The 23,913-nt window shown below is 58.9% G+C and overlaps 2 protein-coding genes across 3 annotated transcripts in view; one reads left to right on the top strand and one right to left on the bottom strand.

The window, feature by feature from the left end:
* The first annotated feature begins 1,515 nt into the window (after window positions 1-1,515).
* Window positions 1,516-7,153, top strand: SHISA8 (shisa family member 8). The gene is made up of 4 exons (XM_081084985.1): window positions 1,516-2,400; window positions 4,950-5,083; window positions 6,056-6,202; window positions 6,488-7,153. Exons 1-4 carry the CDS (start codon window positions 1,880-1,882, stop codon window positions 6,862-6,864), a joined length of 1,179 nt encoding a protein of 392 aa, XP_080941111.1. The 5' UTR covers window positions 1,516-1,879; the 3' UTR covers window positions 6,865-7,153.
* Window positions 7,154-9,361: 2,208 nt separating this feature from the next.
* Window positions 9,362-23,913, bottom strand: part of SREBF2 (sterol regulatory element binding transcription factor 2) — a 49,364-nt gene continuing 34,812 nt past the window's right edge. For both annotated transcript variants that reach the window (XM_081083240.1, XM_081083239.1), the window contains 8 exons: window positions 20,589-20,757; window positions 19,016-19,133; window positions 18,084-18,193; window positions 14,925-15,057; window positions 14,206-14,374; window positions 12,984-13,169; window positions 11,542-11,653; window positions 9,362-11,123 (listed from right to left, as the gene is read on the bottom strand). In XM_081083240.1, coding sequence (XP_080939366.1) covers window positions 10,903-11,123; window positions 11,542-11,653; window positions 12,984-13,169; window positions 14,206-14,374; window positions 14,925-15,057; window positions 18,084-18,193; window positions 19,016-19,133; window positions 20,589-20,757 — 1,218 coding nt within the window. In that variant the 3' untranslated portion in view covers window positions 9,362-10,902. The remainder of the gene's footprint in view (window positions 11,124-11,541; window positions 11,654-12,983; window positions 13,170-14,205; window positions 14,375-14,924; window positions 15,058-18,083; window positions 18,194-19,015; window positions 19,134-20,588; window positions 20,758-23,913) is intronic.

Genomic DNA, 23,913 nt, shown 5'->3' with positions numbered 1-23,913 from the left:
AAAGTTCTCAACAGAATAACAACGGGAAGTTTGACATGGGAAAGTGAACTGAGTAAAGGGAGCCAAATATATGGTAACAGAAGATGATTTGAACAACAAAATAAAGGTAGACTAAACCCAGTTACAAGGTGGTATGGAAGCTGCGACATACCTCAGCATCAGTGGTCCCTGGTGAGGGGATGAAGGTGATTTCATTTCATCCCTCTGCTCATTTATTTTCTTTTTCTCAAAATCTGTAACAGTCTTTTAATAGACCAGGGTCATCAGGGCTGGATCCGAGGAGTGTTGGGGGTGGGGGGGGGAGAAGGCTGTCATTGGCCAGGACGCAAGCACCCTGAGGGGGTGTTGCAGAGAGCTCACCCCCCTTCCTGTCTTAGCCCACTAATACCTGAAATTAGTCTGTCAGCCCTTCGTCTCAGCAACAGGACCTGATCCTCCTTAAAATGTAAATCCTCCCCCCTCTTCTCCCACCTCCTCCCTTTTTATAAGCTGATCCCAGTCGCTGAGTGAAGAGAAGATGCAAAGGGGAGCGGACCCTATGAGCCCAAAGTCTTCACGTTATAGACACTGGAGACTAGAGTCATTCATTCATTCATTCATTCATTCATTCATTCGGTGTATATGGGGGAGGCCTGCGCTTTGTGGAGACACTGGCAGAACTGAACCCTCTCCACATCCCCATGTGGACAATGGGAAGCACCATACTGACCCCTGCCTCTTGGAGTGGGCGCGAGACGAATCAGCCCCCTACGAAGTGGGGTGTGTTTTTTTTTCTTCTTCTTAATGTTAAGATGAGAAACAGAGGCAGAGAGAAGCAAAGAGCTGCTCTTGGTCGCATTCGCCATCTCCCCGCCTGTCCACCTGGGTACCCGCCCCAGCACCTGGCCCAGCGCTGGTGAAAGGACCGGAGGGCCTGCAGGGGGCAGGACAGAGGGTCCGCCATGGCCTCGCCCCCCTCTTCGATGGCAGGGGCCGGCTGGGGTGGTCCCCCTTACGCACAGGGGGCCCGGCAAGGCCAAGGCCAGCGCGCCAGGTGCGGCGACACCCCAGGACCCCAAGCCGGCGTCCAGGAGATTCTGGGACCGGGCGCGAGCCCCCAGGTTAACGCTGCGCCGCAGCAGCGCGGAGGGGACCCGAAGGTGCAGAGCGGGGAAGGGACCTGCCTCCGGTCTCACCTCTCGGTCCCGATCGGAACGGACGGAGGGACGAGGACGCGGCGGAGGGGCGGCGGGCGGCAATGACCGCCTCTCCCGCGGCTGCTCCGTCCGCTCACCTGGGAGACGCAGGCGCGCGCGGCGGGCCGTGTCCGCAGCCACAGCCCCGAGTCCCGGGAGCGCCCAGCTGCGGGGAATGATGCGGGAGGGGTCCCGGGGGGCGTCCCGGCCCCGCGGGCCCCGCGCCCCTCCCGCCCCTGGCGGCGCCGCGCTCCTCCCCGGATCCGCTCGCTCCCTCCCGCCCTCCTTCCCGCGCTCCCTCCTCCCCCGCCCGCCCAGCCCGCCGAGCCGGAGCCGGAGCCGGAGCCGCAGCCGCAGCCGCAGCCAGAGCGCGGGCAGCGGAGCGGGCGGCGGGAAGGGCTCCGTCAGGCGGCCCGCCGCCCCCGCCAGGCCCGCCCGCACCCCCGCTTTGGGGCGAGGCTCGGCCCGCGCGCAGGTGGCGACCCGGCTCCCGGCCCGGGGACGTCCCGGGGCGCCGACCGGCCGCCTCGGGTCCGAGGTGAGCCCGGGCGGAGGACGCTCACCGGCCCGAGAGCAGGTGGAGCCCACGCGGGCCGGGGGTGCTCGGAGGCGACAGACGGTCGAGGAGGCAGCCGGCCCCCCGCGATCCCGGCGGCCGCGGCGCGCGCCATGCGAGGGGCGTTGTAGCCGAAGGAGCGGGCCCGATGGAGCGGGCCGGGGTGCGGGGGCCGCGCGGGGGCCACGGCCCGGGGCTCCGGCTGGCGTTCGGGCTGTGGCTGCTGCTGGCGCGGCCGCCGTCGGGCCGCGCGGGGGCCCCCGAGGCTCCGGAGCCCGCGGCTCCCGGCACGGCGGCCCCGGCCCGCGGCGACCGCTGCCGCGGCTACTACGACGTGATGGGCCAGTGGGACCCGCCCTTCAACTGCAGCTCCGGCGCCTACAACTTCTGCTGCGGCACGTGCGGCTACCGCTTCTGCTGCCACGACGGGCCGCGGCGCCTGGACCAGAGCCGCTGCTCCAACTACGACACGCCGGCCTGGGTGCAGACCGGCCGGCCGCCCGCGCGCGCCCGCGACACCGCCGCGCACCGGGACCCGGGCCGCGAGCGCAGCCACACGGCCGTCTACGCGGTGTGCGGCGTCGCCGCGCTGCTGGTGCTGACGGGCATCGGGGTGCGCCTGGGCCTGGAGAGGGCGCACAGCCCGCGCGCGCGGCGCACGGTGACCAGGTGAGCGCGCCCCTCCCGCCGGGCGGCCCTGCCTGCCCGGGGCGCCCCCTCGCCACCCTCCATCCTTCGCGCCTCCCTCGAACCCGGGTCCTCTTCCTCCGGGTCTCCATCCCCGTCTCGGTCTGTCTCTGTTTCCTCCACCCCGCACTTCACGGAGGGAGACAGCTGATACCGCCCTGTCTCCCCTTGACCTTCCGGCAGAGCTGGGTGCTGGGCCGCCTCCCGCGTGTGGGCGGGGAAGGCCGGTCGCCCGACAGGGGGCACCATTTCCGCGCCCAGGGGAGGAGGTCTGGGGTCCGAGCCCCATTAGCGGAGTGGAGGCGTGGCTCATGTCCCGTTGGGTGTCTTGGGCCCTGAGGGAATGGAGCGGGAGGACTGTTCTGCACCTCCCTTGGCTCTCCAGCTTCTCCCCTCACTTCTCCCTCCCTCCTTCCACCCCCTTCCCTGCCCTCCCATAACTGTGACTCAGGCTTGACCTTTCCCTGGGGTTTCAGAAGGCCCCCAACTCACCCCACTCAGTACCCACAGGCGAGGGTCCCCTGGTGCAGAAAGGGGATGGCCGCGTGGGAGGCCTAGACAAGTGCAGGCTGGGTGCTGAGCTCTGTGTCAAGTGGGACGTGCAGGTTCCAGGTTTCTTTCCTCACTCAGGGACTCGGGGATTCTGAGCCTGGAGCCCTCAGCACACCCCACACTCGCACGCCCGCCCCCAGCCACCCTCTTGTCCTGGTCCTTGGCCCTCCTCACTCCGGTCCTGTCTCCCTGGGCACGTAGGCTCCTGACACCGCAGGTGACAGCCTGGTATTTAGAAGTGACAGTAGAGAGAGGCCTCTGTGCCTGGGTGAGCCAGCTGTGGATGCTTCCCTCTCCGAGGCCTCAGGGACAGAGGAGAGCGCTTCGGCCGCACTCCCCTGGACCTCCTGTCCTCAGACCATTGAGCCCAGGACTCCCAGATGGCTGCAGGGCAGAGCTGGGGCTGCCTGGGACCCTGGCCTCTGTGTCTGTGCTGCCTTTGTGATGTGGGGGCTCTCGGCCTGGGTCCCGGATGCTGCAGGGGCAGGGCCTGGGCCTCCGGAGCTTGGAGTCCCTCCTGCTGGGTGAGGGGAGAGATGGAGCATGTCCTTGACCAGAGTGGGCAGCAGGAACAGAGGGCTAAGATGGGATAGATGGGGTGGCCGGGGCAGCCTCCTGACATGTTCACCTTGAACCTCCTCCATCGGGAAGCAGGTCCGGGGAACTTCAGGAAGAGCTGGCCCAGCCCTAATGTGCGCTGTGGCCGGGCAGTCCTTTCCTCTTTGAGCTGCAGGCCCCCATGTGCCCCGACTCCCTTTTCTCCTCTGGGGAGACCTGGAACCCAACTTGAACTCATGGGTGGTGTGTTGTGAATCCCTGTGCTCTGCCCCCTCCTGCCCCCCACGCCCACCCCCAAGTCTCACCCGTAATTCTGCCTGGTGAGGCTGATGGTTGGTAGGGAAGGTTTCGCAGAGGGCTTGGAGGGGAGCTGGAGTCCGTCCCTAGAGAAAGTTTGTGCAAAGGCCTAAAGGCATGGGGATTGCTCAGGTGTCTGGGAGAGCTGGCTGAGGGGTGTTTGTCAAGAGATGAGAGAACACGGGTGGGCAGCCGAGGCGTGGGCGGGGCATGAAGGTCAGCTCAGGTAGGCGTGGGCTTTCAGACCTGCCACGCTGCAGCCGAACTGCCCTGCCCCAGGGGTCCCACCCCAGTGTGCTTCTTCACAAACCAGTCACTTGAGGCCCAACCCCAGAAGGAGGGTCAGACGGAGCTAGGAGAAAATCATGGGTTCCGGGCGCTGAAGCAGCTGGGCTGAAGGCTGGGTCTGGCTGTCTGCTGGGAAGGCTAAGTTAGATGCTGTCACAGCTGGGGTGGGGCTGGATGTCCTGGTACCCAGGGAGGCCACTGCCCAAGGTCACACAGCCTTTGATGCTGGGCAGCCACAGGGACACCTCCTGACTGCCCTTCCCTTCTGTCTGTCCTCCATGCCGGTGCTGGCAGCTCTGTCCCAGGACCCAGCAGAAGCCCCTGCCGCAGGAGGGGAGTTAGGTAGGCCGGCTTTAGGCTTCCTGGAAGAGGCCTTCTGGCCAGGTTTGAAGAATGGGCGGTTTTATGGGAGGAGATGGAGGAAAGGGTATTGTGGGCAGCAGCAGCCGGGGGAGCAAGGTCCAGGAGACTGGTCGGCTCATAGAACTTGTGTTGGGACAGGAGGCTCATTTGGAGGGTTTTGGAGAGTGGACTCCAGGAAGGGGGCAGGGAGGGCTTGGAAGACAAGGTGGCCCTGGTTATCCATGGCCTCATTTCAGTGCTCTGTGAGGTGGCCGTGTTGGGGCCACAGGTGGTGCCTGGCAGTGGAAACTAGAGTGTAAGGTCAATCACAGGGAGAAGGGAGGGCCAGAGAGGCTGAAAGAGCTGCCCAGAGCCGCACGGTGAGGCAGTGGTGGTGGGGGCTGGCCTGTGATAGGCAGGGCCTGGCCGATGGGGCAGCTGGAGGCTGGGAGGCCTGTGCTCCCCGCAAGCTTCTCCTCACCCTCTCCCCACAGGACACTGACGGAACTTCTGAAGCAGCCAGGCCCCCAGGAGCCACTGCCCCCGCCTCTGGGCCCACCTCTGGGCAGCTGTGTCCAGGTGCAGATGGGCGATGGCCTCCCCCGAGGCTCCCCCCACAACAGCACAGGTGAGTAGGCTGGTGGGCGGGCATGTGATGACGGACAGCGCAGGCCTCCCTCATCTGACATGGGCCTGGGAGCCAGGGAAGGGTGTGCCGGAGGAAGAGGCTCAGAGCAAGCTGCTTCCAAATGGAAATGAGCTGCGGCCTCTGTAGGTGTGTGAGTGGGAGCTGGGCAAACTGGTCAGCTCTCCTTGGTGGCGAGAACCCCCTTCCCTACCCCCACCCCCAGGGGTCCTGCAACCTCCAGCCTCAAGGACTCTGTGAGGAAGGTTCCCGATTGATTCAGGGATCCCTGGCTCCGCTGTGGTTCCAGGCTCAGCACCCTGGGGTCTGCCTGGCCAGGGTCTAGGGCAGCGGTTCTCAACCTGTGGGTCACGACGCCTTTGGCGTTCGAACGACCCTTTCACAGGGGTCGCCTAAGACCACCCTGCATATCAGATATTTACATGACGATTCATAACAGTAGCAACATTACAGTTACGAAGTAGCAACGAAAATAATTTTATGGCTGGGTCACAACATGAGGGACTGTATTTAAAGGGCCAGAAGGTTGAGAACCACTGGTCTAGGGCTTCCTGCACGCCTTTCCCTCCAGGCTGAAGCTTCCCTCTTGGCCTCTGATTGTAGAGTCGGGCTTGACTGCACCCCTTGCCCCGCCCCCCGCTCTGTGGGTTCTAATCCTGACACCCCCTCCATCGCCATCAGGCACCAGGAGCGGGTCTGGGGGCCTCTGCCTGGCTCAAGCTAACATGCTGGCGAGTCGCCCATTAGATCGGCACCCACTCAGGACTGGCTGCTATGCATGTTACTATAAGCCAGACCCTGTTACCGGCGCTGGAGATTCTGCCACGAAGGCAGGTTCCGCTTTGTCTCACCCAAATGGCCATCCAGCTGAACTGCTGCTGGGAGAGGCTGTGGGAGAGGGTAGTGTGTCCCCGGTCAGCGGGCTGAGTCTCATCTGCCCCCTTCCCGCTCTAGACAAGAAACGCCACACCCACGTGCCCCTGGGGTCGGCGACCCCGGGGCCCCGGCGCGGCCCGCGGCTGCAGGGCAGCGGCAGCCTGACGCTGCAGCCGGACTACGCCAAGTACGCCACCCTCAAGGCAGCCACGTTCAAGGCCTCAGGTGAGTGGCCGAGGTTGTGCGAGGAGCGCCGGGCCCACCGGGTCGCAAAGATCCCAGCCTTTCGGGTCAGCAGCTTCCGCATGGCGCTGGGCCTCGGGCGCACCCCACGCCCTGATCCGCAAGCCGGCGGCGACCCCTGCGGCATCCCCACCCCAGGCATCCGGACCCAGGCGTCCCGACCCCAGGCGTCCCGACCCCAGGCGTGGGAAGCCGCGCATCAGACCGCCCCTCCCGGCCCCGCCCCCGCGGCAGGCCCCGCCCCCAACCCCCGCTCTGTCCCTACAGAGGCCGCCCCGCAGGACTTCTACCCGCACTTCCCGGCGCCCGCCCCCGCCCCGCTGACCCTTCCGGCGCGGCCCCCGCGGCCCCCCGAGGACCTGTCCGCGCTGCTCGACGCCTGCCCCTGGGCCCCGCCCGGCTACGCGCCCCACGCCGGCCCCGCCCCGACGGACCACGGCAAGGCCTGGACCACCGGCCGCCCGGCTCGGCCATCTCCCCGCGGCCACCTGGTGGCTCAGGCCGCCCCTGCCCCCCGGCGGTCCGGCCACCCCCGGCGCGTGGAGAAGCTGCCCAAGGCCTTCCGCCCGCAGCCCCCTGGCCTGTACAGTTGCGCGGTTCGTGGACACCTGAGCACCAACAGCAAAGCAGAGGTCACCGTATGAAGACGGGGCTGCTGGTTCTTCGAAGCATTCCCTCTACCAAGGATCCGCCATCAGCCTGGTCGGGGGCTAGGGGCGCCCTCCACCTAAGTCCAGCCCTTCCGCCTGCCCAGGCTGGACTGGGGGCCTTGGAGCCTGTGGGGCTAAGAAAGGGCCTGTCCTGGGCGTCCTAGGGCGCCGGTTCGCATGTAAATAAACCCTTTTCTGTGGTTCCCATCCCTGAGAATAAAGGAGCCCCAGCTTGGCTCTGAGAGGGGCTGATGGCAGGTACTGGTCACTGACTGGACAGACGGCAGTGCGGGCAGAGGGCACAGCATATGCAAGAGCAGAGGACTGTTCCCCAGAGCTGTGGGGGAGAGGGGGTTCTAGGAGCCGCGAGAAGTGGCTGGAGGAGGTGGTAAGGGCTGAATGCCACCAGTGGGCCCAGGGGAGAGGCAATTAGCCATCTTGAGGCTCCTGCACAGGTGAGGGCTGGAGGGTCCATGCCCCTGACTGAAGGTGAGCACCCCCTCCAGCGACCACCCACTCTACAGCTTGAGTTGGCCGAGCCAGGCTGATCTTCATTGACATCGTCTGGCGCTGGGCCGGCCCCTGGCCTGCAGGCCACTTGGTCAGCTTGGCCCAGAGCCACCCCCCTAATGGGTGTGGGCAGTGGGCCCGGTGGACAGCTGGTGCTCAGGGTGGCAGAGCCTCCGCCCAGTAGCTGCTCTGGAGGGAAAGGGGATGGTGATGCTGGACCCTGAGCCCTGGCAGTGCCCCCACAGGGGTGCTCACACCACACATGCTTGGCACTGCCAGCTCTCCCCTTTCCTGCCAGGCAGGCTCCAGGCACCTGGCTGTGGCCCAGGGCAGTGCCAGTAGCCTGCACGCATCGGCTTTCTGTGACAGGTACTATTGGGGAGGCTGAGGGTTGGGCTGTGGGCCTTGTGTGACCTCAACAAAGCCACCCAGTTGGGCCTTTGCCCTCTGTGTACCCTAGGCATGGGATACTGTTTGAATAGAAATGGCCCCCGTTTGTTGCCGTTTCTTCCATTCCGATCTCACAGAAGCTCGTGGGCGTAGGGCCTTACAATAAGGAAAACTTGAGGTTCTGAGACCTAAGTAGCTTGCCAAGGCCCCCCAGCTGACCCGTTTCTGGCTCCTCCATATTCTCTGCCACTGCGGCCCGATGGTGGCACGGCAGGCGGTGGGCGGTCGGAGGAGGGGAGGCTATGAGCATGTGTTGGTGGAGAGGGGCCCCAGGGTGCAGGCAGCCTCAGACCCCCTCCCACTGGCTGGGCTGCCCTGAGGCGCCAAACCCAGCAGCTCTTCCCCTGCAGCTGGTCCACCTCATCTAAAGGCTGTTGAGGAAACCAAGGCCCAGAAGCCCCAAGAGCAGAGCCTGGAGCCCATGTCCTGCCCGCTGCGAGGGCCCCGAGGGCTGCGAGTCCCGACAGCTTCACACCCTCAGCCCAGAGTGGGGGTGGGGTGCTCCAGGGCCTCTCCTGAGCTGTGTGGAGCCAGGGGAGGTGGGGTGGGTACTGAGTCATGTAGCCAGCCCAGAACCACAGAAAAGGACCAGGTTCTTGGGCACATCGGCCACCCACGATCACCCACCTGGGGACAGGCCCTGGCTGTGCTGGGGGAGACGGCCTCTAACTCTGCTCCTTCGAGGTCCCGAGGACCCTGGACCTCCATCCCAGGGGCCAGGGTGTGGCCATGGGCACGACCACCAGTGGGAATGCTGCTTTGAGAACTGTGGGCAGGGACCAGCTGCAGCTGGGCCCCTCCTCCCCTTGGGACAGTGTGGCCTGCTGTGACTGCTTCAGAGAAGACAGTGGCTGAGAGAGCTGAGGGCCTGGGCCCATTTCTCAGCCAGGCCGGGTGACCATGAGCTTCAGGCCCAGGCTCATTACCGCACAGCACTCCACCTCCAATGGGCTCAGCTCTCCTGCCCCCACCACTCCCTGTGGTCTGGCCCCTCACCAGCCTCACAAGGTGCCTACCGTAAACTGACACTTTCAAACCAGCTAACAAACCTATGGGGACTGTAGCCGAAGGCAGGGATGTCATCCCATTCTGCATGCAAGTGGAGGCTGAGGCCACCCAAGGTGACCCAGCGGGATTAGAGGAGCTGGACTTGGATGTGACTTGTGGGCCCGTGTGTCTCCTCAGTCTCACTGCCCCTAGGGAGGATGGGAAACGGAGGGGCAGCCACCCAGTAAGGGAGAGGTGTATGTGAGAGGGGTGAACATAGGGCCTAGCACCCCAAATCCCCAAGAACTGCTGCTGTCAGCCAACCAGCCAGCTCTGTCCTGGACGCAATGAGCAGGCCTGTCCCAGCCGTGGAGTGTGTGCCAGGCGGCCAGTGTGGAAGGAGGGCCAGGTGCAAGGGTGGGCGAAGGAAGCGCTCAGCACCAAGGGAGGGGCGTCCTCAGTCCCTGGCCCACTGGAGGCCAAGCCATGCAGCCGGCTGGCTGGTCACCACAGCGGTCACACTACAGACCCTCACACACCTCATGCTGGGTGGTACCAATCGGTGTTTATTGAATAACCTGCATCCAGGACATGGTGAACGATTCCACATCAAGGCTGCCATCGGTGTATCCCCCTTTCAGTGAAAAACCACGCCCTCCCACCCCTAAACAATGAGAAAAGGCACAGTATATACATGTGACACAAGGGCCATACATTACAGTGGGAGGGGAGGGGGGCAAGAGAAAGGAAGTGGGCACAGTCCAGGCTGACCCGCACTTATGTCAGGGTGGCCCCGCTGTGTGCATGCCCCAACCTGTGCCAGGCCCCTGCCCCCTCCCCGTCCCAACCAACCTGAGGGGATGGGAAGCACAGGGAGGGAGACAGGACAGCTCCTCTCCGCACCCCAGCAGGCTCTGGGGTGCCCAGCAGTCCTCAGGCCCCGGAGAAACCACCTCAGAGGAGGCACCAAGCCAGGGAACCCAGAAAAGTGAGACCACTTTTCCTCCCAGGACCCCCATCAAGGCAGGGGCCTCATTCCTGGTGCCCATCCCAGAAAGGGGCTTGTCACTGAGGGCTGGTCCCTTCCCTACCACACTGGCTTATTTTCAGGTGAGGAATGAGGGATAAAAACAGACCATGGAAGTAGGAGTTGGATGGGAGGGAGCTGAGAACCCACGCTGAAGACCCTTCCCCAGTCCCAGTGGTGGCTTCATCTCTCCCAGTCCCTGGGCCTACCCTGAGCTTGGGCTGAAATCCCAGGGGGTTGGGGGAATGGGAAGGAACAGAACAATTAAATAAGATACCATTTATTTTTAAAAAAATTAAAAAATAATGCCGACATTATTTCATCCATCCCCAGGCTTGCCCCCTGCCTCCCTACCGCCTCCCCAGGGCTGGGCTCCCCTCCTCCCTGGCTGTCCTGTGTAATAAAGAGAAAACAATGAACTGGCTTTGTCAGGCACAGGGGAGGGAACGCAGACCCAGGGAGAGAAATAAAGATGCCACAGCAACTTAGTCCTGAAGCACGGCAAACCCAAGCACACTGATATAAAAACATTTGTATAAAAAAGGGGAGAGTGCGTGCTGGGCACCGTGCCAAGGGTGAAGTGCTCTGGTGCCCAGACACCGTGTCCCCCCAGAGGGAAAGCCTGATAAAAACAGGAAGCAGGGAGGGGGAGACGGAGAAACAATCCTGGGACTGGGAGGGCACAGACCGGCTGGGCCGCCTGGAGCGCCTCCTGCTGCTTAAAGTCAGGGTCCCCCACTTCCTGCCGTCCTTCCTCTCAGGGCCACTGGGCCCTGGACCACCCGCGTCTCCCACATCAGCTCCCCAGGGCTTTGCTCAGGGGTTCACTAGCCTGAGGTGGCCCCACAGCCTTGGCAGGTGACACCTCAGAAGACAAGGCTCATCCCCCGGCCCCCAAAGGGAGGAGGGAGAGAGAGACTGAGATCGAGGAGGGAGAGGGAGAGAGAGAGGGAGAGAGAGGAGGGAGAGGGAGAGAGAGGAAGGAGAGACAGAGCTAGAGAGAGGAGAGAGAGGGAGGCTGACAGAGGCAGTGGGCCGAGGTGGGCAGGGCCCAGTGGTCAGGAGGCGGCGATGGCGGTGCCACCCCCCAGCTTGACGATCATCTGCTGGCAGTCGTTGGAGGAGCGCCGGTCACCCACCTTCTCCAGGGTGCGGGCGGCCTCAGCCAGCAGCACTGCCCGCTGGCCCGGGGAGGAGAGGAAGGAGAGGGGAAGGTGGCGGCAGGCCAGCAGGATGGCAGTGGCCCGCTCTCGCTGGCCGGGCCAGGCGTCCACCTCTCCTGTGAAAACGAGGGACAGATGTTGGAGCTGCTCGCTGAGAGCCCACTAAGATGCAGGTGCTACTCCAGGGCCTGATGCGGACTCATTTCCTCATCCTCACGCGGCCTAGGGAGGCGGGTCCCTAGCTGACAGGCGAGATGAGATGAACTTGGCCGGCATCACTCGGCTATTATCATTGGCGCTGAGAAGGAGCCGTGAATCTGGCTCCAGGGCCCATGCTGCCACCCCGGCTCCTGCACTGGGACATCCCCCCAGCCCCCCTCCCCACTCCTGAGGCTACCCCACCACGTCAGGCTTTGGGCTCCTCTCCTCCACACACCACCCCTGAGGACACTGCTGAGGGCAGTGCTGGGCGGGCGCCTCCCTCAGGCAGGGCCCACAGCAGGCCTCCGGCTGGGGCGGGGGCGCTGGGCTCACCGTGCTTCGTGCCCTGCGCAGTGCGCCGCCGCAGGCTGTGCTCCAGCAGCCGGTGAGTGCGGGCGGGGCTGGCTCCGGCCATCAGGCGCACGGTGGCCTCGTGCAGGAACACCTAGGGGGCGGGGACGGTGGAGCCTCAGGCCTCTCTAGTCTGTGCCCAGTAGGTACAGGTGCCATTCCCGGCAGCGTCTCATCTGCCACCTGATAACACTCCGTCTCTCCACACTACCTTGCCCTGCTCACCCCTTGAGAGCAACCTCGTTGTCCTCACTCTGACCCAATACAAGCCAGAGACCTGGAGGAGTGGCAGGAACAAGGGGCACAGCACAGGCCAGCAGGCGAGGGCAAGAGCGAGAGGAGTGAGAGGGGCAAAGGCGACCAGTGACCAAGACAGCGCCATCTCGCCTCTGGGCTTGGAAGACAAGTGACTGGTGAAGCCTGAAATCCGTGGAGGCTGCCTCCAGCTTGAAAATAGGACCGGTGAGACAGGGACAGGAGGGGCTTAGGGGTACAGCTGGGCTGGTACCAGGAGGTCCAGGGTCCTATTTCGCATCCAGAAGGTTCCCAGGTGGAAGTCTGCAACTCTTCTATAAATGAGTCATGAGCTGGGGGTGCAGGACAGGCCTAGGTCTCTAATTTCTTAAACTCTTTTGTGCCTCACTATCTCAGTGTGTGTGGGGGTCCCGAGTGCCGCCCAGAGGCAGTGGGGAGCCACGGAAGGGTCCCAGTGTGGCTGGGGCAGGATGGCAATGGTGCTGTAAGGGGGGCCTCAGGCCAGCCGTGCCCTGAGCAGGCCAGAGGGCGGCCGAACCTTGGGACACACTGTTTCCAGAAGGTAGCTCTCTGATGATTGCGTTTGCCTGCTGTGTCCTCGCTCGCTGCACGGTGGCCAGCATCCTTGGGCGAGGGCGGCCACACTCAGAGCCCTTCCCCTGGACCTGAACTTTTTGAAAATAATCCAGGCAAAACTATGTAGATGGCATTACTCTAATCAGCAGTACAAGTAAAACATTCAAGGGAATGATGAGTCCAGGAGGCCCAGGCCAACAACTGGGACAGGTCAGACCCTGGGGACACCAGGAGCGGACGCTACGCGGAGCTTTAGGCAGCAGAACCCAAGTGCCCAGTGGCTCAGAAGGAGTAACTGCAGTTCTGGAGGCTGTCACTGTGCCAGCTGGAAGACCACAAAGAGCCCCTCGTGTCCTTCCCACTCCAGATGGGGCCGGGAGCCCTGCCCCCCCAGCCTGTCTGTGGCCTGTGTGGCCTACTCACCACACTCCAGGGCCAGGCACACAGCAGGGGCTCAACCCTCGGCACCCAAACCAGTGCTTGACAGGCAGCTGGGTGACACCCCAAGGACCAACTCCTTGACTCCATGCTGGTGCTGTGCTGGGCCCTGGGGGCCCCAATCTGCCCTCCTCCACCAGGCAGCTGGGTCTCACCTTGCGGTAGGCTGGGCAGAAACTGTGTGCCAGCCTGCGCAGGCTGCCCAGGTCCCGCTGGAAGCCAGCCAGCTCAGCACCAGACGCGTGGTAGGTCTCGCCCAGGGCCTGGCTGGCTCCTGCCTGCTTCTGCCAGAGTGCTGTCCGCAGCGACAGGAGCAGGTCAGAGATCAGCAGCTGGACCACCTGCAGGGTGGGCCACGGGAGGAGACGGGTGATGGGTCTATTGCTGGAGTAGAGGTCCCAGCACTTACCAGGTCCTTCCCAGCCCAACCCCCGGCAGCTCCAGGAGAAGGCCACCCTCAAACAAACCCGGCGGCTCTAAGGGGTCAGCTCAGGGAGCACCTATGAGAGCTGTGAGGCTGGATGGGGTCTCCCTCTTCGGGGCCCATTTTCTCACCCAGAGCTGCCACCCAGAAACATAGCCCCAAGGGTGCTGGCAGCCTCTCTCCTTCCCCAAACTCAGCAGAGGCTGGTTCTCTCCTGAAGACCAGCCGATGAAAGACACAAATGAGGTGTGGCCCCCCCACAGGCCTTTGGTCTGGGGCCCATTCTGCACAATGCCTGTCCCGTAGGGCTGGCATCTGTCCTGGGTTCACCCAATGTCCTGGACCACTGGCAACCCCTAGCCAGAAGTGTCAGCCTGCTTGCCGCGGACCAAACTCCTACGAGGGGCTGAGTCTGACCCTCCAGGACATACCTCGTCCTTCCCTCTCTGGAGCGAAACCACGCTCCTCCCACAACGCTGCACGTCCAGCTGTGTGCACACCTCCCTCCCGCTCCCGCCATGGCCCTGCGGGGATGGCCCTGTCCTGGAACAAGGCCAGGTGGGAAGTCTCTCGAGGGCTGGACAGGCCTCTGTGATGCACTGTGGAAACATTGCATGGGTACCACCAGAACATGCAATGCAACTACAATGCACCACAGCTGCCCGCGAGGATGTGGCCGGTGCGCTCAGCGTGCTGTGTGCGAGTGAGGGGTGGGGGCCACTCCAAAGCTGGCCTGCATGGACGTGGGGTTGTGCAAGCTGCCTGGAGCAAATGCAGAGTCCCGGCCAGAAGGAAAGGTACAGGTGGCGCATGCCTGCCCCCAGGACTAAGCAGGGAGCCCACCTGGGCCAACAAGCTGCTTTGGGGCAGGACGCTGCTTGCCTAGCCGCTGGCTCTCGACCAGCCGCACCACAGTGGGGCACCTCCAGAGGAGCCAGTAAGCCCCCACTCACGTGATTGAGGGTGGGGTCGCAGGTGGCCCCACTGACATTGAGGCTGCTCCACAGGTAACCGCTGGCCCTCTCACAGTGGCAGAGGGCACTCTGCTGCACGTCTGCCTTCCCAGGGAGCGAGGCGTGCATGGCTCTGCAGGTGTGGAGGACGGCCTTCACCAGGGGGCTCCTGGGCGGTGAGAAGAAGGAGGGAGCGTGAGGGGGAGCCTGAACAGGTGACCACCGCACCCCAAATTGCCATGACACGTAGGTCTGTTGACTCAAATGCTGCCAGAGAGATTCCAGGGCCCCAGCTCCAGATCTGGAGCGGCAGCTGAGTGAGGGTGGCTGCCACCTACAGCACCTCCTTCCAGCACTCCCCTTGTAGCGAGGGAGCCGGACAATAAACGCGGGAAGCACAATGGAGGGTACTGCAGGGGCCATGAAGAAAGGCCGCGCAGAGGGAGCAGAGGGCATGGATGAAGAGCGGTCAAGGACGGCCTCTCTGGAAAGGTGGTATCTGAGCAGAGACCTGAGTGAACTGGGGGAGCAAGATGAGTGGCTTTCTAGGGAGAAGGTTCCAGATAGAGAAGCAGCCTCATCCTCCCTCTCACTAGCTCTCCATCTGTCATTTGGTCCCCAGACTGCCTGACCCTTCACCCTGATGGCAACCCAGACCTACTCCCTCCCGCTAACCCAGACAAGCGAGCCTGGAGAAGTGGTCACAGGGGCTTACTCACTCGGTCACTTCCAGGGCCTTGGGGACACGCTCTACTTCGGTAAAATGAGCACGTACAGCCGTGTCATCTCCCTGGAGCCAGCTGATGGCCATAGTGATGGCAGAAGTCCACCAACGACAGACGACGTCTGGACCTAAGAGAGGATGGTACCAAACGTCCCTCCATCACCCACAGAGACCCGTGACTCTCAGCTGCTGGAGGCACCTTTCCCCACGTGGCATGTGCCACTCTTTCTTTCTTTTTTTTAAGCACAGACTGCTTTTACCCATATATTAAACACCAATCTGGGCAACAGCAAAATAAGTCGCCTACAGACTCAAAAAATATTTTTTATACAACCAAGACATTATTAATACACGAATGAAACAAATGAAAAGCTAGTCATCATATCCTTAGAATAGCTAGACCTTGACTTTAAAAACTTTTCATTGTTTCCTGTTTTCTCTGTTCATGACTTTGTCGTAATTTTCTTTCTTTCTTTTGGACTATGGTAAATTAAGAAATTTCAGCTGCCCCCCACCCACACCATATACACATCACAGAAATTTATCATTGTGGTTCAAAATAACTGAATAAAGTTTCTTTATTCCAAAAAAATAAATTATATAGCTTTTTTGGAACGCAGCACCTGGCCAGGTGTCGCTGCAGACTGCCGGCCATGCTGGGGACTTGCAGGCCCCTGTGCCAATCTTTTTGTTGTTGTTAATTTTCACCCAAGGATATTTCCCCATTGAATTCTAGAGAGTGGAAGGGAGAAAGAGAGAAACATTGATGCAAGAGAGACACATCAATGGGTTGCCTCCCACTCGTGCCCTGACTGGGGCTGGGGATCAAACCTGCAACAGGAATTGACCAGGAATTGAACCTGAAACCCCTTGGTGCTCCGGCTGACCTCTAGCCACTGAGCGACACCAGCCAGGGCTGGCACGTGCCATCTTTCCTTTCCGGTGATGGGCCCGGGGCCTCTGTTGCACTCTCACATTTCTTTTCTTTTTAAAATGTTTTTATTGATTTTAGAGAGAGAGGGAGGGAGGGAGATGGAGAGAGAGGGATAGAAACATTGATCAACTACCTCCTGCAAAGCCCTACTGGGACTCGAGCCCACAACCCAGGCATGGGATGACGCTCAGCCAACTCAGCCACACCAGTCAGGGCTGCCCTCACACATTCTGGTGCAAGCATCACCAGCACCTTTTGGCAATATGTATCAAGAGTCTTAAAAATGTTCACTCCTATTAACCTGATAATCCCATTTGGGCAATTTATCACAAAGACATTGACCTAAAATTGAGAAAAAAAGTTTTAACAAAGACGTAGCGTTATTTGTAAATAAAGAGCTGGAAACACCTGAATGGCCAGCCATGACAAATGGTGTTTCCAAAGTACCTGTAGGAACAGGATCATGTTAGAACCTTTTAAAAAGAAATCCTATAAAATAAAAGCCTAATATGTGAATCGACTGAACGGTGGAATGACCGGTCAGCAGGGGGCGGGGCCAGCGAGTGGGCAGCGCCAAGCCAGCCAAGGCAGGTGCCAGTGGACAGAGGGAGGGGACGGTGATGGGGGTGCGGGGGACGGCGACGATGATGGCAGAGGGGCAATGGGGGCGGGGCCACAGCTGCCCCCTGGTGATCAATGCGCTCCCACAGGGATGTCTGAGGGGAGCGGGCCTAAGCCATCAGTCGGACATCCCCCGAGGACTCTTGGACTGCGAGAGGGTGCAGACCGGGCTGAGGGACCTCCCCCTCCACAGTGCACAAATTTTCGTTGATTGGTTGCCTCCTGCACATCCCCTACTGGGGATCAAGCCCCCAACCCGGGCATGTACTCTGACTGGGATCGAACTGTGACCTCCTGGTTCATAGGTTGATGCTCAACCACTAAGCAACCCTGGCTGGGCACATGTTAGAACAGCGGTTCTCAACCTGTGGGTCGCGACCCCTTTGGCGGTCGAATGACCCTTTCACAGGGGTCACCTAAGACCATCCTGCATATCAGATATTTACATTACGATTCATAACAGTAGCAACATTACAGTTATGAAGTAGCAACGAACATAATTTTATGGTTGGGTCACAACATGAGGAACCGTATTTAAAGGGCCAGAGGTTGAGAACCACTGCGTTAGAACCTTTTTTTTTTTTTTTTTTTTTTTTTTTTTTTTTATTTTTTTTTTTAAAATATATTTTATTGATTTTTTACAGAGAGGAAGGGAGAGAGATAGAGAGCTAGAAACATCGATGAGAGAGAAACATTGATCAGCTGCCTCCTGCACATCTCCCACTGGGGATATGCCTGCAACCAAGGTACACGCCCTTGACCGGAATCGAACCTGGGACCTTTCAGTCCGCAGACCGACGCTCTATCCACTGAGCCAAACCGGTTTTGGCACGTTAGAACCTTTTAAGTCGTTTGCTCTGAGGCTTAGTTTTCTCAGCTGCAAATTTATGACACCAGTGATTTCAAGATGCCAGTGGAATAGACATGTAAAATAAAAGGCCTAAGAGCGTGTTCTAAACTCTGAAATAAAGACAGGCCACGAGGTCAGCAGTTGCCATAGGGCAGCCAGTTTTCTGTGATCCTTCCTTCCCTAGGGAGAGTGACTACAAGGGAGCATGACACCCCCTTTCTTCCAGCAGCCTCAGAAGCCCAGGAGGTGGCAGCTGATGTGCCATCATCCTGCTGGCATTTTACAGACAGAAACAAGGAATGTCCTGGTGCCAACTCAGTCAGCGATTGCCCTGTGTCACCCAAGACCACGGGGAGCTGGAGCAGTACAGAAAGGTCTCTTCATCAGAGAGTGTCAGACCCAAGGCAGCCTGGGGTTTGGTGGGGGACTAGGTGTCTGAAAGGTGAGTCCCCACCAGCCCCTGGGCCTTGGACCACTTGCTGCCTGTCCTGTTCTGGGTGTTTGGGAAGGTGGCTGACCTGCCCTGCCAGCCAGGACCCAGGGAAGACATTCACGTGTCACTTCTAGGAGAATCCTTATTTCCTGACCCCAGAATGCTGCCAGCAGGGGTAACTGTGGGGAGGGCTTTGGGGGAGCTGTAGATACAAACCTCAGATCCAAAGGATTCGAGGGGTGCACTCACAACCACCTGGGGAGGCTGGGATGGTTAAGCAACCCGGGCCCGGGAAGCCCCCCTGCAAGATGCTTACCAAGGGCGGACTTGAGCACGGAGCTGCAGGAGAAGGGCGGGGTCACGATCCCCACAGAGTCCACAAAGGAATTAAGCAATTTCAGGTACTCGAGGGCACTGGAGAACTCACTAGGATGAAAAGAAAGCCCCACGTCCATCAGAATGAACACAAGGACCACACTAGTAGCCTGGCTGGTCAGTCCTCCAGCTCTGAGACCCAGTGACCGTTTCTGGCCCCTTCTCCTCCATGCCAGGCACAGCCTGAGCTCTCCTCCTGCTCCTTCTCCTCCATGCCAGGCACAGCCTGAGCCCTGCGCCTACGCCACTCGCACTCTCCACAGGCCTTCCTTCTTCTCATGTTACTGACACCAGCTCCCCTCTGCCTGCCAGGCGGGCCGAGCTTTCTCTTTCCTTCCTGGCCCCCAAACCCGACTCCTCCCCTCAAGGCCCAATTCAAATGGCACCACCTCCCAGAACTTTTCTGATCTCTGGGGCAGAAATGCCCTCCCCTTCCCACTCAGGGGCATTTCAGTCAGGACCTGGGCCTTCCTTGTACGAGAATGATCTACCCTGCGAAAAAAAGACTGTGCTTATGAACTATGAAAGCATTAATAACTTTCAGTAAAGGTCTGGGTCCCCAAGATGTCGGCCAGAGGCGGCTGCCTCTGCTGAGCTCTCCGCATTCCATTCCTCTCCCCTAACCGGGCAGCCCTCCCCATCCGAAGGAAACCACATCCCCAACCTGCTCCGAGAACTGCCTCCTCCGCTGAGGGTGGGGGAAAGGAAAGGGAAAGTGACACACTCAGTCCGGGAGCGAAGGGCAGCGGCCAAGTTGGAGGAATACATACAAAGGAGGAATTCCATTTCCTACAGGCCCGACGTGAGGGCCTCACAGCTGCCCTGGAGCTTCCCGGACAGACAGCCACGGCAGGGCAGTCGTGCGGACATTACCAGCTCTCTTCCTCCTGGTCTCCGGCCTTCGTCTTGGCCTGAGGCTTCACCAAGGACTCCACCGCTCGCTCCAGCAGGTTCCTGCAGAAGGCCTGGTGGACCTGGGCAACGGGGTCGGCTGCAGAAAAGGAAGCCCAGGAGAAGGGTTACGTGGATTTTTATCCATGAGCCCATTTTGTCTTTACATAGAAAACGGTGGGGAGAGGAACTCAAGCTATAGCTATCCCATCCATGGAAGCTGGGGAGGGGCGGGGGAGGAGGAGCCGGGGGGCAGTGTCAGCCTCAGATGCAGAGCCCAAGACTATGCATGGTTGTGGGTGGGTTGTGTGTACGTGTGCATGTATGTGTGCGTGTGTGTGCATGTGTGTGTGTTGCCTTGGCAATGAGCTCAGTACTTCTGTTCAAGGCCAGTGGCTGCAAGCCTTGTCAGAAAACAGAAAATGGGAAGGCAGACGGCTGCCCCAAGTCTCAGAGGCCACTGTTCTCCCCGAGGCTCAGGAGGAAGCCACCGAGGAGTAAAAGGAGGCGACCGCTGCCTTGACACGACAAGGAAGACCCTGCTCCTGCTTTCCACAGCCTTGTCACAGGACCTGGGGCCAGCGACGGTTTGGCTGCGCTGATTAATCAATAAGGGGCCCTGCAACACTTGCAACAGCTGACTGACAGCTGGAAGCCCCCACGCAGGCCCAAAGCAGGGCATCACCAGCCCCTCCCCTCCCCTCCCCTCACACACACACACGTGTGAGCCTAAACCTGACAAGAACAAGGAGGCAGGACACTTATGAACACATTCCAGGTGACAAGCTCTAGACCCAGAGCCTGCGGAAGGTAAGAAAGCCAGTGAAAGGCCAGGTGTGGACAAAGCAGATGGGGAGAGGGGCTGAGAGATGTAGGTTGGCTTTTGCTTTCGTCTTTACTTTTTGGTGCTGTGCACCATTCTCATATTGAGCAGTGAAGTTATTTTTTTTTAAAAGATAGTGGACGCTCCTCCTCTCCAAAATGTTTAACACACACACACCTGTCCCTGTGGAAATGCCCCTCTCCCCACACCCCCAGTGTAGAGAGGGGACCAGCACAGAGAGCAGAAAGCCACTGGCCACTCAAGTCTGAGTCAACCCATGCAGCCCCTGCCACTCCGAGGCCTGGCAGGTCGACTCCAATCACTGTCAAACACCAGGGACAGTGAGCGAGCTCTCCCGACGCCTGGAGCCCTGTCCCTGCACCCCTCTGAGCACGTGATGATGCCTGTCACCTATTGTTCCCTAATGGCTCCATATACGTCTGTCTGCTTTCCAGTGGGACCTAGGCCAGCGAACAGCACTCCACACGTCCCTGTGTTGCCAAAGCGCCCAGAACAAGGGCAACAACAGTCTGATTGATGTACGGAGCCAGGGCTTGGGCTGTCAGAAGCTGCAAACCCAGCTTAGCTGCTGACCAGGCTCACGACCTCACCAAGCTTCGGGGAAAACGAGACTGGGGCATCCTGTGTCCCCACGTGTCCGGGGCACAGTCACCTCACCGCGCTGGTGGGTCTCGTCTTTCTCCAGTTCACAGTGGCTGCAGGGGTTCTCACCTGGGTTCCTCTGGGCACAGTACAGACTCTCCTTGGCAGCTGACTTCACTGACCAGCTCCGCTCCATGAAAAACTTCTGGCCAAGGGGGTGGCAGAGCCAGCGCAGCGAGTCAGGGACAGCATTGCGCTCGGGGCCACACAGACTCTGGGCTCGACTGAGGAAGTAGCTCTGTGGAAGGACAAGGACCACGTGTGACACCGGGGTGGCGGCGGGCTGGGGAAAGAGCAAGGGCAGGGCTGGGACCCTGAAAGTAAATGCCACCCCTGAAACTAGGGCCAGTGGCCCGCCTTCAAGGAAAGACCAAGGAAGACTTTGAAAGCCTCGTTGCTGGGCAGTTCAAGAGCCAGCAGCCCAGCCCCTTGGGCCTCTCCTCTGCCAGCAGGGTAATGACGTCATGGCCCCAGCAACAAGAACCACAGGGATAATGCTGTCTATCCTTGGTTTCAGAAGTTCTGTCATTTATGTTTTTAAAAAAATATATATTTTTATTGACTTTTAGAGAGAGAGGAGGGGGAGGGGGGAGGGAGAGAGAGCGAGTATGAGAGAGAGAGAGAGAGAGAGAGAGAGAGAGAGAGAGAGAGAGAGAAACAAGGATGTGGAGAGCAAAACATTGACCGACTGTCTCCTGCACTCCCCGCACCAGGGATAGAACCTGCAACCCTGGGCATGTGCCCTGACTGGGAATCGAACTGGTGACCTTTTGGTCACAGGATGACACCCAACCAACTGAACCACAGGGCTAGGGTTGCTGTTTTCTAAGTGAGGATATCTTCAGTCTAAAACCCATGATTTCTAACCCATAAAGCCACCTGATACAGGCCGACCTGAATGAGCACAGAAGGCAGGAGGGGGGCGGGGGGGGGGCACAATGCACAGGTTGCTCAGGAGCCCACAGAGGGCACCAGGCCAGCCCACAGACCCGCATGTCACACTTCTACCCTGGCCCCCACCATGAGCGGAGCAGCTGTCTCCTTGTCTGGTTCAGTCTGATGGTTCTGACCTTTCCTGGGCTCTAAGTAGCCATCAGCTAATATAGCGGCTTCAGAAGACCTGAATGTCAGGATCAGAAATAGCATCGCCAATGCGCCACTCAAGGAACATGGCTAAGGAGACGGCTCCTCTCCATGGGAGTCTGGAGACAGCTGCTTGAATCCGAGAGAAAATGACCCGGCCAAATTGCTCTACAGACACACTCGAATATTAGCATGGCACTCGGGAGGCCAGGTGGCACTATGCCTTTCCTCCTCTTCACTGACTACCGTGCCTGGAAAAGGGTCCTGGAGAGCAAATGCAAAGGGATCCCAAGACCTTTTCCTGACCTTCAGGAGAGCGCTTGCTCAATCTGAGCTTGGACCTGAGCTTGGAATGGTAGTCCTCGGAGCAGCCGCCGAGGCTCCCAAGGAGGCTGGGGGTGGACCGGCGGCAATGCCAGGGCCCCTGAAGTTGGAGAACCTTCTAACAGCTGGAAACTCTCCAATTCTCCAATGTTTCCCGAGAGTACCTGCCTGATGGCTGCTCAGGGGAAACCGAGGACATGGACCAAATGTCATTCACCAGCAGAAGCAGAAATAAGCCTGTTTGGGTTGCATTGAAAGAGGAACCCAGAGAAGCCATTTAGAAATCATTACGTTAAAATACATTTTAAAGCTGAATTCCCTAAAAAGAAAAGAAAAACCTTAGTTACAACAAATCTCAGTGGGGGTGGAGGAGAAGTTTCAGTTTAGTGGTTTGAATTAATAAGAAATATAAATCCTGGGTAATAGTCATCCATAGGACGGCTTCTAGAAGGGAAATTGAGAAAATAACTTCTATTGCTCTTTTAATTTTCTTAGCATTATCACCCTATGACAATTTCCCTAAATTTTATAGACACCAGAGCTTACCCAAGCCAGGGCCTAGGAGCCTCCTCCCCTATAACTCATCTGCTAATTGCCAAACCCAGCAGCGGAGGCAGGACACTCAGAACTGTTCATATCCTGAGGGGCAGAACCTTATGGTTCTCAAATAGTGTGCCAAGGGCACCCTAAAGCACCACAGTGAACTCATGGCATGGTTGCGACAGTGAAGTGAGTTAATGTTAATGAGTCCATAGGAATGGCTGGCACAGTTTCTTGCTAGCCTTTGTTGTCTCCTGCTTCCCCAAGCCTTTTACAGAGAAGGCAAAGGACGTTCTCCCTGTCCACATTTATACTCTTCGTTTTCCAGCGGCTGGCTAGAATTGCACTTGTCGGAGATGATGAGTGAAAAGAAAGCTTCATCGAAAAACAATACACAGAATGTGAAGTGTATACTGAACTGCATGTTACATTTTTCAGGTAAATACAGCAATGCTCAGCATGAGATGGAGGTAGTTCAATCTCAACACGAGATCGCACGGCCTTCCTTTGGTGATGTCACATCTTTGCAAAGCCGAGTTTCTGGGGGTTGTAATAAAAAGCAAGTGCTGAGTGAAAGGAGATGTACAACAAGAAATGAAGGTGGTGGCATCCAATCTGACTGTGAAGTCTAAGAAGGTGTGCGGTGCCAACAGACACACACAGCCCACTGGCAAGTAACTATGGTTAACGAAAAATTTCTCCTTTCAATTTTGTGTATTATTTTTTAATAGCTACTAAATTAAAACATAAATATCTGTAAGATATTTGTATCTAACTAACCAACCACAGAATTATTAGGCATTTCCGTTAGCCCAGACAAAACACGAAAAAACTACAGACACAAAGGGTGCCATGAACTGAGGAAGATAGGGGACCTCAGGCCTAAACCATTTCCAGGGGCCTCTGCTTGCCGCCAAAGCCTCACTCACTTGCTAAATATGTTCAACTGAATCCAAAGCTTCTTCCTCATTAAGAAAGTACTGTCTTGGCCTCTTTAATCTATCCCGTCCCCAAATAAGCAAGCGGATGAAAGGGGCAGTTACTTGCCCAGAGGGTCAGGTCCTCCCCTCTCCTCACCGTCTTGAAAACCGCAAAATGTCAACACCATTCGTGGTGTAGTATTTATACCCTCTGACCCAACATCACTGCTTCCTAGAGATGCAACCTGAAGTGGGTGCAGGCAGTGCGAGGACACTCCCCGCAGCACTGCTTCTGACGCTTCTCACGTCCCTCAGTAGGAACTGGCTCAAACAACAACGGTACAAACACGTGCTGGGGCCATGTGCCTCTGCAGAGGAAGGTGACAAAGGAGGCCCAAGACTTACCGTTAGGTTTAAAAAAAATCAAGTGGCAAAACGGATTTCTGATACGGTTATGTTAAATAAATTATAGCGCACACATATTAGTATATGCAGGAAGAAAATTCTGAGGAAAGACACATCAAACC

This window comes from Myotis nattereri (genome assembly GCF_964212035.1).
Source record: "Myotis nattereri genome assembly, chromosome: 2".
Taxonomy (NCBI): Eukaryota; Metazoa; Chordata; class Mammalia; order Chiroptera; family Vespertilionidae; genus Myotis; species Myotis nattereri.
The sequence above is the reverse complement of the archived record's forward strand: the minus strand, read 5'-3'. Positions and strand labels throughout refer to the sequence as shown.